The sequence below is a fragment of the Haliotis asinina genome, chromosome 7, assembly GCF_037392515.1.
Source record: "Haliotis asinina isolate JCU_RB_2024 chromosome 7, JCU_Hal_asi_v2, whole genome shotgun sequence".
Lineage (NCBI taxonomy): Eukaryota > Metazoa > Mollusca > Gastropoda > Lepetellida > Haliotidae > Haliotis > Haliotis asinina.
In genome coordinates, this window is record NC_090286.1 from 39,357,403 (window position 1) to 39,372,501 (window position 15,099).

The 15,099-nt window shown below is 37.0% G+C and overlaps 1 protein-coding gene across 11 annotated transcripts in view; it reads left to right on the forward strand.

Annotated features, from left to right (window-relative positions):
- Positions 1-14,849, forward strand: part of LOC137291391 (EF-hand calcium-binding domain-containing protein 7-like) — a 32,936-nt gene extending 18,087 nt beyond the window's left edge. For 5 of the 11 annotated variants that reach the window (XM_067822711.1, XM_067822718.1, XM_067822722.1 and 2 more), the window contains 12 exons: positions 1,700-1,735; positions 3,476-3,514; positions 6,395-6,492; positions 6,873-7,017; positions 7,479-7,582; positions 8,268-8,428; positions 8,689-8,822; positions 9,846-9,994; positions 10,700-10,819; positions 11,373-11,462; positions 12,305-12,412; positions 12,809-14,849. In XM_067822711.1, coding sequence (XP_067678812.1) covers positions 1,700-1,735; positions 3,476-3,514; positions 6,395-6,492; positions 6,873-7,017; positions 7,479-7,582; positions 8,268-8,428; positions 8,689-8,822; positions 9,846-9,994; positions 10,700-10,819; positions 11,373-11,462; positions 12,305-12,412; positions 12,809-12,883 — 1,259 coding nt within the window. In that variant the 3' untranslated portion in view covers positions 12,884-14,849. The remainder of the gene's footprint in view (positions 1-1,699; positions 1,736-3,475; positions 3,515-6,394; positions 6,493-6,872; positions 7,018-7,478; positions 7,583-8,267; positions 8,429-8,688; positions 8,823-9,845; positions 9,995-10,699; positions 10,820-11,372; positions 11,463-12,304; positions 12,413-12,808) is intronic. The other 6 variants (XM_067822715.1, XM_067822720.1, XM_067822712.1 and 3 more) reach the window with 2 other exon arrangements.
- Positions 14,850-15,099: the final 250 nt, after the last annotated feature.

A 15,099-nucleotide genomic window follows, 5' to 3' on the forward strand; every position in this document is an offset into this window, starting at 1 on the left:
TCATCAGTATTGGATATTTATCCTGCAACTTTAGTAGCCTTTGCAAAACCTTACTGGATATTATGCCAGCCAATCATATGTTTTTAAGAACTGTAATGAGAGCAGACGTAATGGTTACTAGACAAGACCACCGAATTTGTGTACCATGATTAGGTGCCTGACTCTGGGAGTTTAAATCCTGGATGGAACCTGAGGTGTAACCTTTGGAAAGTTTAACCCCAAATTTAACATCTATTATTATATTGACATAGTTGCTTTCATTATGCCTATTATTTGCTCTTATGGAGGTTGTGGTTGTCTTCATGTGTACCTTGAATTACACTGTCCATAGAATCTGTGACTATTGGTAGACGGTGTGTATGACCATGGTTTGTATACACTGAGGCTTCATTGTATAGTTTGTATGTATAGTTTGAAACTGATGGCTCTGTGCTGTGTATATTTGTATATTCGAGGTTGTAGCCTGTACCGCTGACATTTGAAGAGGGTTTTTTTGCACCTAATTGATGGCAAATGTAAATCTATTTCTGTGATATTTAAGAGTGCTCTTTGCTGTTTCTATGGAGGTTTAATGTTTCTTGCTTTGCCGTGAGGAATATATTGTTTTACAGTAATACCACTGGACATTTGCCACATTTGAAGAACACAGCAATAATTTCTCACATTTTCTGTGCTGTTTGAACATATTTATGCAGCACTCCAAATTCACCTGAATCCTATCTCAAGAGCTAGTTTCACTGACTCATGCCATTCCATGTGAGTGGTTCTGAATGCTTTGACATTCTTAATTAGGGCTTTGCTTTGACTTATCCTGTTGCTGTCCATTTTAAGAGCTCTTTATTTTACCAGTAACATTAGACATAGTAGACTGCTCGGGACCTTTTGGTATCTGAAGGATGATTTACCTCACCTTTTGGAGGTTACATGTAGTTGAGTGATTTGTCCCGCCAAAGAGCAATGCAGATGGAAGAGTTATGTAACTGCAGTAGGTGAATGTAGCAATGACTGCTCCCTTACCTGCAGTATTTGGAAAGCCATTTGGCAAACCTATTGGATTTTATATACTACTAAAAAGAAGTTAAAGAACACAGAATATCAGTTGGGTACTGCAGTACACAACTTTGCAATTGTGAGTGATCTTTACTACTAGATTTTTGTAGTAAACATCTACAGGCTGAGCAACCTTTGCTACACCTGATATATATCCAGGCAGTACTTCAGATGTTCCAAGAGTATCCACTATTTAAATGTTTGTGAACTACTTTTACGAACATTCGTTTCACCTTGTTCAGAGGGTAAATTAACATAACATAAGTTTTTGATGATGTTTTATCCATTTCTCACATGCTGTGGTCCTGCAAGGATTCTGGGTCCAAAAGGGCTATCAGCAACCTATCAGAAGGGATGACTGTTTGGACCTGAAGGTCGTGCCATGATATCACAGTGTTGTAGATCAAATCTCATGATATCAATCACTGGATAGTCTTGTGCGGATTGGATTTAGAATGCTGTCATATAACTGGAATATTGCTGTGTGTGGTATCAAACAGTCTTTTTCTGTTATTTGTAAGAATGTTATGTGAAATTTCACTTCTGTCAGATATTTTATCATTGCTTTTGAAGTGACTGTTTAAATAATGACTTCTAAACACTACAAAGTTTATGCTCTCGGTCACACAACTCTGCCACTACATTTCAGCTGAAGGTCAAGGCCTGTCACATTCACTGCGTTCAGGTATGACAGTTCTCCTTTTTGTGTTGTTTGGTTGTCCTGTGTCTTGGCAATGATGTTAATCAAATCTTTACTCTTTTTGTGTTGTTGAAACAATTTGATTCTTGTATACTCACAAATGATCACCTTTGGGCAGCTGCTCTCTGACTGCGCCACTGCAGGAAAACTCCCCTCCTCACTAAGAAACCATTAAATCTCTCATGCAGGATCTCTAGAAACTTTGTTTTCAGCATTAAAGGCACACTGACAAGCCACGCGTCTCTAAAAATCAATTTTACATTTCTCTCATTGATATTAACTGTCACCATAAAATTTATTCAAAAACAAATTTACATATTGAGATTACAATATAAAATTACGAAGTTTGAATGAATTAATGCTAGATTGTATTAAACCGACACTTGTGCCCTCTCATGCCAAAATTTATTTCAAGTTATGCCCTTTGGAACACTCTTTACCAGTATCCTATTATGCAGCTTGTGATTGAGGCCAGTTTGCAACAGATTTCAATGTATCTGTTTGGAAGCTGTTCACCTCGAAATTACAATTATCGATTTCAGCAAATTGTAAGGAATTATAAGTCTTTTACTGTATCAATAAAGTGAGTGCATAAGCCTCAATGTACATATTACAAACCAAAATGCTGTCGAAGAAACATGACATTGGAAGAAGAAACAAGATTATAATTCATATGATAAGGTTATGGTAGATATTTGCCTAGTGTTAAATCATCAGGGGGAGTTTTCCTGGGTGCTGGTGTCATTGGCGTCCAAATATAGCATGTTGATATCACTTGTTAGAGGTGCAGTAATGATGAATGTGTTGGAATTTAAATGTCATGGGCAAATCAGACATCCATGTATAAGCCATCATTCATATATCCGGTGCATGATTCTTTCTGCTAATAGTAATAGATGCACAATAAGAACTGTGAACCCCAAAGACGCAGTTCGTAAGCCTAGGTTGGAACATGACATCCTTTCACAAGTCACTGAGTGCAGTGTTAAAGTATGGGAGCTAAGGTTAACCAAAGTAAAAGCTGCTTTTTCAAAAGAGCCCCATGTCTCCAGGTGCTGTTAGGTAGTCTTAGTGCTAAGGTTGTGTGTACAACAGCGCACAGGTCTCCAGGAATGTGTGCTTGGTGTGAAAATGGGTCTAAGTAAATTGATGGATCATTGTTCATTAAATCAATCAGTGGATTATGTGATTCAGGCTCAGTTATTTACAGACTTTCATCATATAGCTAAAATATTGATGGGTGTGTTCTTAAACAATAAACAATCTTACAAGTGATAATGCTGCTAACAAGGTCTATACAGATACTTGCATGGAGTTTTTTAATGTAATATAGTGTTCTGCTCCTCAGGCCAAAGACCCAGGTTTCATTCCCCTCATGGGTACAATGTATAATTCTCAGTTCTGACGTTCCCCGCTGTGGTATGGCAGGGATATTGCTAAAAGCAGCATAAAAACACACTCACTCACACATTCTGTATATAAATTTGATCTTGTCTGCCTTGAATGATTGGGCACTGTTTGTCCTCATACGAAATGAAAACAGTGCCTCTACTAACTTCATTAATATATTTTCTGTAATATAGCTACAAGATCCTGTCTGTATTTATCAAGTTTGCTGCTACTTCAATAACAGACTCTTCTGAAACATGTTCATTTTCACAAATACCTCTTTACAACTCTTCACAAATACTATACTTGCATGTTCACTATTCTGTCAATTTTCAGTTGGCCGAACTGGATCAAGGTCATCATTAATTAGCATTGGTACATGAAAGTTTCACTTTGCTTTGTTTGCTTTGAGCTTGCACCTTGTTGTCCACCTTGGTTCTCACAAGCACCTGTTGGGATGGCGTAGCATTCTCTTGAAAACTGATTGTTTGTTGAAATGCTGCTTGGTCCTGCTTTCCCCTTTTTGTACCATGATTTTCCTAGTAGTGTTGAAAAAATTATCACTTTTGTCATAGGTTTATGGATTGTAAGTAAATGTGTGTATTAACCCATGGTGACATTGACTTGTAAAGAACTGATGTTTAAACCATGAATGTTTATAGTTTGATACAGTTTCAGTCCATCAATCAAACATCCATAGATCCCACAGACACTGAGAATAGCTCACAAAAGTATTAACTTTCATATAACATCATCACTTGATACTAAGATAAAACCACTTTGAAGGACCAGTTCATGTGCTCATCATTTTGGTTTACACTTTGAAGCAAAGACAATGAAGTTTCTTTGTGTAAGTCATCATGTTCTTTATGTGGCCGCCGTCTTAAATCAGTTTTTCACCTCACATCTTTCATGTCCACAGTTGGAGATGTGTTGTTGTTTTTTCTGGAAGGGATTTAACCACTGCTTCATGAAAATCATGCAAAATGGAGAATATTGGATAAGTCGAAATCACCAATCTGTTTGAAATTTTCAGAATTTTATTACAACTTCATATTAAACAGACTCTGTGAATTTTTAAAAAAAAAGAAGTTTTTATGATACACCCATATTCTTTCAAGAGTAATGGGCGGTAAATGAGCGATGACCTCCATTAGTTTGCATAGTAAAGTACTGTTACTCTGAAATCAGATTTTGAAGAGCAGCAAAGGTGCAGCATATAATGAAGTATATGTACACATAAAAGAATCTGTAATCTGACATTTTCCTTCATAAAAGTACATAAATTTTCTTGAGAAAAGAATGTTTAAAAATTCTGTTGTTGTTGACATTAATATGAGTCATTGATATTCATATACTGAACAAGAATGAATGTATAAAATTCAAACTGAAATAATGCCTTTTAATTGGTACGCTGAAGTTTCTTTGTTAGTAAAAATCCTTCTTACACTGTTCCAACAGGTAGTATGTCCATTTGAATGTTAGTGTAAGAAAATACCATAGTCTTATTCCTTTCATTGAATTGTAAATTCACAGTAATTCATGATAACATGATCCATGTATCATTAGAAGGTTTTATGAGCAATTCTGATGTAATCAGTTAAAGACAAGTCCTGCAGTAACATTACCAAAGGTATGAAGCAAAAACGAAACCTCTCCCAGTAATAATTGATAAAAACTCATGTTGTTTGAGTCTAGATGTTTCATGTTTGGTATAGTACATCAACTTTATGTAGTCATGATTCCACCAGAAGTTTGGTAAAGTAGAATTGTTTATTTCAGAATTTTGTTATATTTCAAGATTCATAATTGGTATGTTGGAATCACATGTTAAATGTCTGGGGATCACTCAAGTGTACAATTTGATGGAATAGATTGAATAGGGTGGTTTGGTTTATCAAAAAATGGGAATGGGAAGTTCCATAACTGTTTTGCAATTCTGGTTTAAATCACAATTTCAACAAATACTTCTGCGTGAAGAATTTGTTGATGACTGAAAAACTTCCAGTGTGCCAAAATCAGCTGTTTGTATATAGGAAGTTCTTAACAGTGTTATAAGACACCTTATAGAAATGTCCTAAGAATGATTTTCTCCCTTTAACATGTTTAGTTTGTGTGTGTTGTTTCTAACATTTTACTAAATGGCTGCATTGATCCTCTAATTCCCGGAATCAAGGGAATCAGAGTGTTTTAAAATAAACAAAGCTCTGTTCATGTTCACTGTATGATAGGACGTATTGGATGGCCTGGTGGTTAAAGCATTGCCTTGTCAAACTGAAGGCCCAGGTTTGATTCCCTAGGAATTCCATTTTTGGTGTTCCTTGCTCACTTTCTCATAAACCCGGTGCACTAGTTGATGGTGCTTCACTGATGTAAATATCTCTTGTTAGGCCTTATTCTTCTGAAAATACTCATAGAATTGGTTGAAGTATTTCAAATATGACATTTATCATATTAACAAAAGGAATTTCAGTTAGGTCATCAAAATATGTTTATCTATTATGATCTACAAGGAGCATGTAATTTCTGGACATTTCTAGATCTGTACCATTGAAATATGGGCTTAGTTAGGCTATTATACATCAGTAATATTTATCAGACAATGCATTAACAATGTGCATGTCACACTCAAAGTCAGTGTTAACATTTAACTTTTTTGTAAGGAATGGTATTTAATTTGATTTGACGATTCAATTTTGAAATGTAGATTTGTAGCAACTTTGGTAAGTTTATAGGTGAGCCACAGTGCCTCTGTGTTGTAAAAAGGCCCTTCAGGTGTAGATTAATGTTCACTTTTGTTACCATTTTGATACATTCAAATGTGGTCAGTTTGATAAAGATTCCATGAGTTTGCTTCTTTGTTGCTGGCCATGTTTCAGTAAAAGCACCGTTTGCTTTATGCTCCCAGATGGGACATCCCAAAGCTTTTTTTCAAAGGTTTAACTGCAGCATTTTTGGATCTCTTTTTGTTTGCTTTACGAGTATGGGTATTTGCTATTCCCATGAAAATTGTGAAAACAAATCTATTTTTGTTTCAAATTATTAGGTCACCATGTGTGAAAAAGAGTCCATGTCATGATGAGGTGTTTGTTAATTTTGATTCATAAATAAAGATTATCTTTATCAAGACTAATGTTAGCTGATTGATTTACTAATTGATTGGAATAGTGTATGGAGCTGCACAAGGTAAGCTGTAGACATGAGCACTTTCTGCTAAGTGTACATGTTTAAAAGTCAGGATATATTGTGTTTCAGATGACATGCCCAAGCCGTCTCCTAGGGTGAAGAAAGACAAGGTCCGAACTCCAGTTGGGTCCAGGAGTGCCAAGGTGTCTGAACCCTCCAACCTCAGGGTAGGTACCAGTTTCTCTAGTTCACTCGTGATGGATATCCCAAACCCTAGGTTAGTGCCTGTGGTATGGACTATGATGGGTACCAGGGTATCTGAGCCCACTAGACTTCAGGGTAGGTGCCATGTCCTGAAGTATTGGTTGAAATATCATGGGTACAATGGTAGCTAATCCCACAGACGTCATGGTCTGTCCCATTTTGTCTAAACAGGCTTGCAGTTGGTAGGTTTAGTGCAACAGGACTGTGGCAGTATTGCAGTCACTACAGTGACTTTGAAGTCTTATTTTATACGTATTAGGATCTCCATAACAATGGCCTATCAACTAGGCCAACCAACTCAGTCATGCATGATATGAAATTCAACGCTTTCATGCTCTTCCAGGATTGGACTCATATCAGTTCCAAGGGCTGCTTCTTTATTGATGCTGATGAAGGAGGTCAAATAATCAGTCACCAGTACACACTACATCTAGCAGATGACACCAATGTCTTCATCACCATGCAACCAAACAAGATTGGAGATAGTGGTAGGTCAAGGTCAATCTATCCACTATTTCATGGCATCTTACAGGGGTGATAGAATACTTTCACATGTTCTGATGTCTGTTGTTGTATATTGGCACCATCCAGAAATGTTTGAGTTTCAAGATAGCAAGGTCAAGGTGATCCTGTCTGATTTTGAAGAGAGATAATGTTACAATGGACAATTATCTGTCATTGATCTCCAAAAATTGAAAGCCAATGCACTTGTTCTTTTAAGTGTTTGGGCAAGTACGGACCTTAAAGAGATTAACAGTTGTCTTTTAGTTTCTTTCATCATTGCCAAACACCAGCAGCTCTATAAAACCTAACAGTATTATGAGATGTCAATCAGTGGTTTGTCTGTTCAAGACTGGGTTACTTAGGCATGACGAAGATATAGCTTGAATATTGCTGACAGCAGTGTAAAGGATCAAATAAACAATACCGATGACCATGTCTCCCCCAGGTTTCACGGATGATGGCCCCGTGGACACTGCCGTCTATGTCCTGCGTGAAGGGAGCAGCAGCCACAAAGTTGTCACCTTTACAGAGCAGCGAGACAGCAAGGGGGTGAGTTCATGAATGTGTTTCACTGGTGCATAGGAGACAGGACTCTGCTAGCGTGGTCTAGTAGATAGATTGTCTGCCTGGAGAGTGGAACGTTGGCAGTAAAAAGAATTTTAAGATGGTACTTGTTATTCCCCTGCCATAAGGGATTAGAACAAGGACTGAGTGGCTCAAAGTTAGTGATGTGGATGCACATGGTAAACTGTTGTATGGTATCGTATTGGGGTCTATAGGTGTTAGTGTGGACTTGTACAAGCAACCATTTACACTTTCACCATGCAGTTATAATATGCACTATTCTTGTTACCAGTGTTTGTCAAATATCTTGTGATCCATGAAGCTCTCAACAAAGACAACAATGCATGTCTGATAGTTGTATGTAAGCTTTATTCTCTCATGCCAGAAGATGGTGCTGTATTGGAAGTAATATGAGGCACTGATGAAACATCACACTTAGCAATGTTCCAGCTATATGGTGGTGAAATACTAATGATTTCACATATCATTAGTAAGTGAGGACACTTCAGCTTTTTTATCCAGAATATAGAAACTGGATACTATCCTCTTGTTTTATCTTGATACCAAACCATGGACAATGTTTACTAAAATGTTGTGTCATCAAAACATTCTGGATATTACGTTAAATGGTGAGACATTGTCTGTCATACAAACCACCTGTATTATCCAGAGATACTGTGTGCGGTGTGACCTACCTGCGGGGAAGTACAAACTGGTTCCCTTCACAACTGGCTGCCGACTTTATGAGCGCAGCGCTGGCAGGGAGACAAAGGATGTGAAGCTCATCAAACAGGACAAGGACGAGAAGATTGTCCTCTCTAAGCAGTTCAAGTAAGAAAATCCTTTTGATGATGCTGACAAAAATGTTATGAATATCATTTGAGATTTGAAAAATAATTATAATTTATATTATAAGTACATGTAACTAAGTAAATTTTTTATTGCGTTTGTAGCAGAAGTGAATAAATATACATATTACTGTAAAAGCATGAAGCATTTTGACATAATGTACAGAATAAACACTTAACTGGAACATTTTGTCACATAAATTGGTCGTTTCAAGCAAACTTTCATATGAGCCATAACTGTAGGAAAGCCCTGGAGGATATCTTTGACATGGCCGACTTGGATGGCAATGGACTGTTGAGCCGAGAGGACTTCAACTGGTACAACATCCGCACCAGCGGAGAAGAAGTCGCTGATGATGAGTGGGATGTGGTTGAGGGTGAGGAGATGCATTACAAAAGTAGCAGTGTAAGCAGTGTGCGAAATAGTCACAGTCACTGGTCCGACGTGCTTGAGAATATTCATGGGGTCGTGTATATATAAATATGTCACTATTCCTTTCTTTAACTTCTTAAGTTATAATACACTTTAAAATCATGCCAGATTATGGCCTGATAAAAGTGTTAATTATGAAACCCTGCATGTGTCAACATTCAAACTTGTGAATTATTTTAGGGGCTAGTAACTCTGCATGTGTCAACATTCAAACTTGTGAATTATTTTAGGGGCTAGTAACTCTGCATGTGTCAACATTCAAACTTGTGAATTATTTTAGGGCTAGTAACTCTGCATGTGTCAACATTCAAACTTGTGAATTATTTTAGGGGCTAGTAACTCTGCATGTGTCAACATTCAAACTTGTGAATTATTTTAGGGGCTAGTAACTCTCAGGCATAGCTAGCCCGACTTGCCAGCAAAATTTGGAAAGCATTTCACACACTAGTCGGTTGTGGGTGAGTGAGTGGTCATGTTGATGTGTGGATGGAGCGGAGGGTGGGTGTCTGAATGGCTGCATGTTTGGCTGTCTGTGTGAGTGAAAGAGCTGGTGAAATATGGGAGTAAGGGTGTGTTATGTTGTGGCTGGCAGGGGCTGTGGGTCTGAATGACTATACACTTCTACTTGATATTGAGAGTGAGCAGATAACTATTATTGATTGATTGTTCTTTTATGCTGACTAAGCAATATTCCAACTTGAAATAATCAAATCTGGACCAGAAAATCCAGTGATCCACAGCATGAGCATCATTCTACACTTTGAGGATATGATGGCATGTGTCAAACAAGTCATCAAATCTATCCTCTCAATCTTGGTAGATGCTTCTCACATCAAGCATTGGTAGACCAAGCTATAGACCAATTCTAACCCACATTTTTAAGAATCATGAACCATACAACCACTTCACAACACGTCATGTATTTCATAATCTTGAAATGAAAACACCTGTTGATTATACATTCCAGGCAACATAGAACTGGAGAATGGTGAGATCACGAAGACTGGATTCCTCCACCTTAACCAGATGGAAGCTGAAGACAATGATGGAGACACAGATGACCTCTGGGTCACTCTGACCAGCATGGGCTTCAATAAGAACCTTGTGTTAAATCAGGTGCAGTTCACAGGCATTAAAATAACCAAAAGCATCTAGTATTTCTAGATTTTGAAATTGCTTACTTTGGAGTCATAAAGGCACACTAACAACCAGAGTAAGTCTGTCAAAGTATGTTCCCAATGCCTGAAAGCTTGCTTAGAAATTACCTTTTCAACAGATCTACTTCCTGAAGATGTGAAAAATCTGTGAAAAGTGTACTTCTGCTCTAGAAAGCTGAACAAACACAACAGGATGGAATATGAAATTATTTTAGACATAAAACACAACGTAGGATTCATGAAAGAAACCCATGGAATCAGAAATGTAAAACAGTGCAATCACCTTGATGACTAAGAAGCTAACTCTAAATTCTTGCTGCATTATATGAAAGTAAAGGGCAGATGATGTTTAATGAGTTTGAAAATATACTCATGGAAACAAATAAGAGAAAATAAAAGTACCAGTGTTTCTTTATTTCCAGAATTTCACCCACAGTGCAATACATACCTTGTGAAGAAACCTGGAGAGGCATAAAGGAACACTTGTATTTTCATGTGTTCCCTTATTTGTTTCCATGAGTATGGATGTAATGTATGTCTCCTCATTGGAACATCAAGTAAATTAAAATGATGAGTGTCCTTTGGCACTTGTGCAAGACATTTTTACCTGTGGTGTAGAGATAAGGTTGTTCATATTGTATGATACATGTAATCCTGTTCACAGGCTTGTCCCTTCAAGCTTGACGTCTACGCTGAGGACTGTCGAAAAACCAAGCTGGAGGTGGCGGGACTAGAGCCCCAGGCTGTGTTAGAGGATGCAATCTGTGATACTGTCATAGCCAAGGTAAAACATCTAGCGTTTTTTACACATGTCAATCTCATCCAACACAAATTATGGTAGCCAAACTCAGCTTCAGACTGCTTTTGTATAAGCTGTAACAAAGTTTACCATGGTTACAGGAAAGAAATGAGTACTTCTCAGTAATTTCATACCTGTATGAAAACAAAACTGTTTAAAGCCAAAAGAATTTATTGATAATGAATCTTGCATGTTTAAACCTACTGGGTGATGAAATTAGATGTAGTTGTGTGATGTTGCTTCTATAACACTTGCTAACCTGTGGAGGTCCGGGGTAGGATAGGCCTTCAGCAATCCATGCTTGCTATAAAAGGCGACTTTGCTTGTCGTAAGAGGCTACTGGGATCGGATGGTAAGGTTCGCTGACTTGGTTGGCACATGTCATCGGTTCCCAATTACGCAGATCGATGCTCATACTGTTGATCACTGGATTGTCTGGACTCGATTATTTACAGACCACCGCCATATAGCTGGAATATTGCTGAGAGCGAGGTAAAACTAAACTCATTCTCTGTAACATGTGCTTTTATGGTTCTAGGGTGAAGCATTCAAAGTGAAAGGCATGAAAGACCTCAGCATCTACACTTACATAGGGGATGCCAGAGCAACAGTCCTTGTGGAGAACCAGGTAAGTCTTACCATCTTCTACCTTTAAAGGGTCCAAATGAAACTAGCATTTAAACTTCAGTGTTCATGTTCATATTCATTTGTTACATTATTGCAATCAGTGGTACCTGAATTATATCCAAGTTATTTACCTTTTAAGTTTGCTGATTATTTATTTTATGAATATTAATGATGATATAACCATTACCATGACAACAAGTGCAGGTTAAAAAATCCAGTGCCATACTTTGGGTTTTATGAGAATAGTTAATGGTCCCTTTAATTAGAACGTAGGAAACGTTTTCAGTGAAGTATTATACAACAGCTGTTTGATGAATTTTCTTATAAAATGATTTATGATGTAAATTGATGCAAATTGCAATGCAAACAGAATGTTTTGGGAAATGTTTTCTAATATGTAGTTTAGATTTGGTCTTCAGCAATCCATGCTTGTTGTAAGAGATGACCGTGAGGATCGGGTGGTCAGGCTCGTTGGCTTGGTTAACACGTCACTGCATCCCATCAATGCTCTTGAAGTTCATTACTGGATTGTCTGGTCCAGAATGGATTTTTTACAGACCACAGCCATATAGCTGGAATATCACTGAGTGTGGCATAAAGCAACAATCAAATTAAGATTATGTTATTCAGCGTGATGTTATCAGTCTCAACAAAGGAAGAGGCAGACTTTCTGAATTACTAGTCCTAATCATGAAATGACATAAACAAGATTGAAGAGGAATACCGATAATAACAGTTCTTCTTATTAGCATACTTAAATTTAAAGGGCACATATTTGAAACTGACACACTTGTAGTAAGGTACAGATCTATACCTGATATGGTTTTCTGTGTTTATCACCAGTCTTACAGCAAGGTAAGGATCCAGCTGGACTGTAGTAGAAGTAAGAATGTTGTCAGCAACCAGCGAGATCTAAACTACACTCTGACTGTGCCATCCAACACGACTGTGGTAAGTGACTGTCTGGCTTTAAGTGTCCTTGCTAATGGAAATTTGATGTTGAAAGTTTAACTGTTTCTCCAAAATTTGAATGTTACAACCTTCCTAAGGATTGCATAGTTGTTTTTTTATCTTTTATTTTATCATTTTCCAAGTAGACCTGGTCCTAATTTATTTCTTTTTTACCAACAGTACCATTTCTATTAAATTCTTACCTACAGGACTGCTGTTTGTAGGATATGTCTCATTAGTTTCTTGAATTCAGTACTCAAATATCTGGAGAAAACAATGTGGTGTAAATTAAGTTTTTAAATTAAACATCCAGTATGAATGCTAGATCTTGCAATGGTATGTTTATAACAATGATTTGGACACTTATGTTTATATGCCTCTTTTCTGTGTTGCCAGATTGGTCATCACTTGATACCACGCGACGAGAAGGCAGAATGGATTGTCCGCTGTCAGGAGACCATTGTCAGATAATGTAACACTTCCCACAAATGAAGCATATGTATGACAGTGCTCAAAATTAAGGGTTGGAGTCAAGGGGCCCTTTTCTTAACACTGATATCATAATACAAGTAAGGAGATGACAAGATGCTGACTCAGCAGCAGCAAACATCAAAGACCCTTGACAACTATTCGTTGATACGAACATCAAAGGCCCTCAACCCCTATTTTTGACAACTGTTTGTTGATACAGCATTCACACCACGTACCACATTGTGTTTTTGTGACTCCAAATATCATAAATGAGGTCACATTTAACCATTCATTAGAACTTTATCCACTTTTTCTATAAATCCTTAGGAGACTTTTCATTGTTTGTGTATATTTGTCTGGGACAAACAAGGCATCTGTGTTCATTTACTGTGGACACATCTTAGTAGATGAAACTTGAATGTTGTCTCCACATATTGTGTGTTTCATGAACTAAAGAAATGAAGGAACACACAGTAATTTTCTTTGTGATTACTCAGAACAAATAAAAGAATGTGGGTGGGGTGTTTGATGGTGGGGCAAAAGAAGAGGATGTAAATTAATTGACCAATTTTTTTTTAAACAATAAAAGAATGTGGGTTGGGTGTTTGGCGATAGGGCACATGAAAACAAGAATTCAATAATTTATCATTTTATGGTGTTTTAAGTCTCATTGTGTGGGACAGACAGAGACACATTTACTTTTCATCTGTAATGATACAATCCAGGATGTGAGGTAACCTCTCTAAATCATGGTCTTTGTGAGACACAAAATCATAATCTGGATCTAGTACTTAATTAGGCAGTTCAGAGAATAGTAGTAACTTATTGTTTGAATATCTACACAGTAGAGTATGTTCAAGTGAGCAGCCAGATAGAAATCACACGTTATTTCACCCTCATTTCAGTGGACTTCTCCTATGTAAGAATGTACATACCAGTACATTTTTGTGTGAATTAGGAATTAATGTGCCTTCATAGCGGCATTGGGGTAGATGGTAGGACATATTCCGCAATATGTTGAAATTGAAACATTACATTGTTATCAGCAATGTCTTGTGGTAAATCAGATCTTAAAAGAAACGAGTCTGAAAATTGCATTATATCTTAGTTGTCATGCTTATCCGTTTTGTTGTCTTGTGTTATTTTCCGTCCAGAATAATATATTTATATTTAGCAAACTTGCACCAACTGCGTAAATAAATTGTACATAAGATTCTACAGCGTGATGTCAATAAACTCCGAGGAACATGGTGTAACAAATGGTTCACCGATTCGGTTAGTGTGTTGTCATACATCAGAGACTCTCTTGGCCTCACTTTTGATATCTTGTGAACTGGTGCATAATCAAAACCATGTGGCATATTTCACTTGTTCGGAAACAGTGTGATAGGGGCAAAAATATATTCCTTTGCCTTTCCTTTTCCCAGAATTTTATTTCTTGTTTTACAGATCCATTTTATGCCCGATACACACTTCATAAATTGCGAAAAGTAAAATACTTTTACTATTTAAAAGGAATATCACTTTGATAGATGACTTTTTTTACATTTTTCTCCAATGTTCCTTTTGGATTTATGAGGTAAAAAATCCATAAAATAAAAAATAATTGTCTGACCTTACGAGAAATTATTTCAGTTTATCATTATATTTACATTAAATCTAGTAATGTATTTGAAATGTGAAAGTTATTTCTAACCCTCTACAATTTTCAAGGTTACCTTTGATATTTATGACTTATGAAAAGCAAAACCAGTTTTGTCCAAGGTCACAACTTTTTGAAGAATATTTTATGATTTTACTTCTACAACGTCCATTCCATTTGCGTCATGTCTGTGATAGTTTGCAACAAGAATAATTAAAATTACAGGCACAAGATCTACTGCATAAATTGTTTCACTTCTGTGTCCACAGTATGTTCTAGTTGTTCTTGTTGCTGGATAATATAAATAATAAAATTGTCATGAAAGGTTGTGTTTGTGTTATTTTATGTGTGAATATGAAGTCATTTGATTCCGATACGAAGATACAGGGCAGCATATAAATGTGCTCTAAAGTTCTGCGATAATGTTCTAACTGGTTTGTCTAATAAGGTTTGGACCCATGAAGATCCGTGTTAGAATTGATCGTCAGTAACCCATGCTTGTGGATTGGGCTGTCAGACATGCTGACTTAGTCGACATGTCATTGGCTCCCATTTGTGGATATCTGTGCTCATG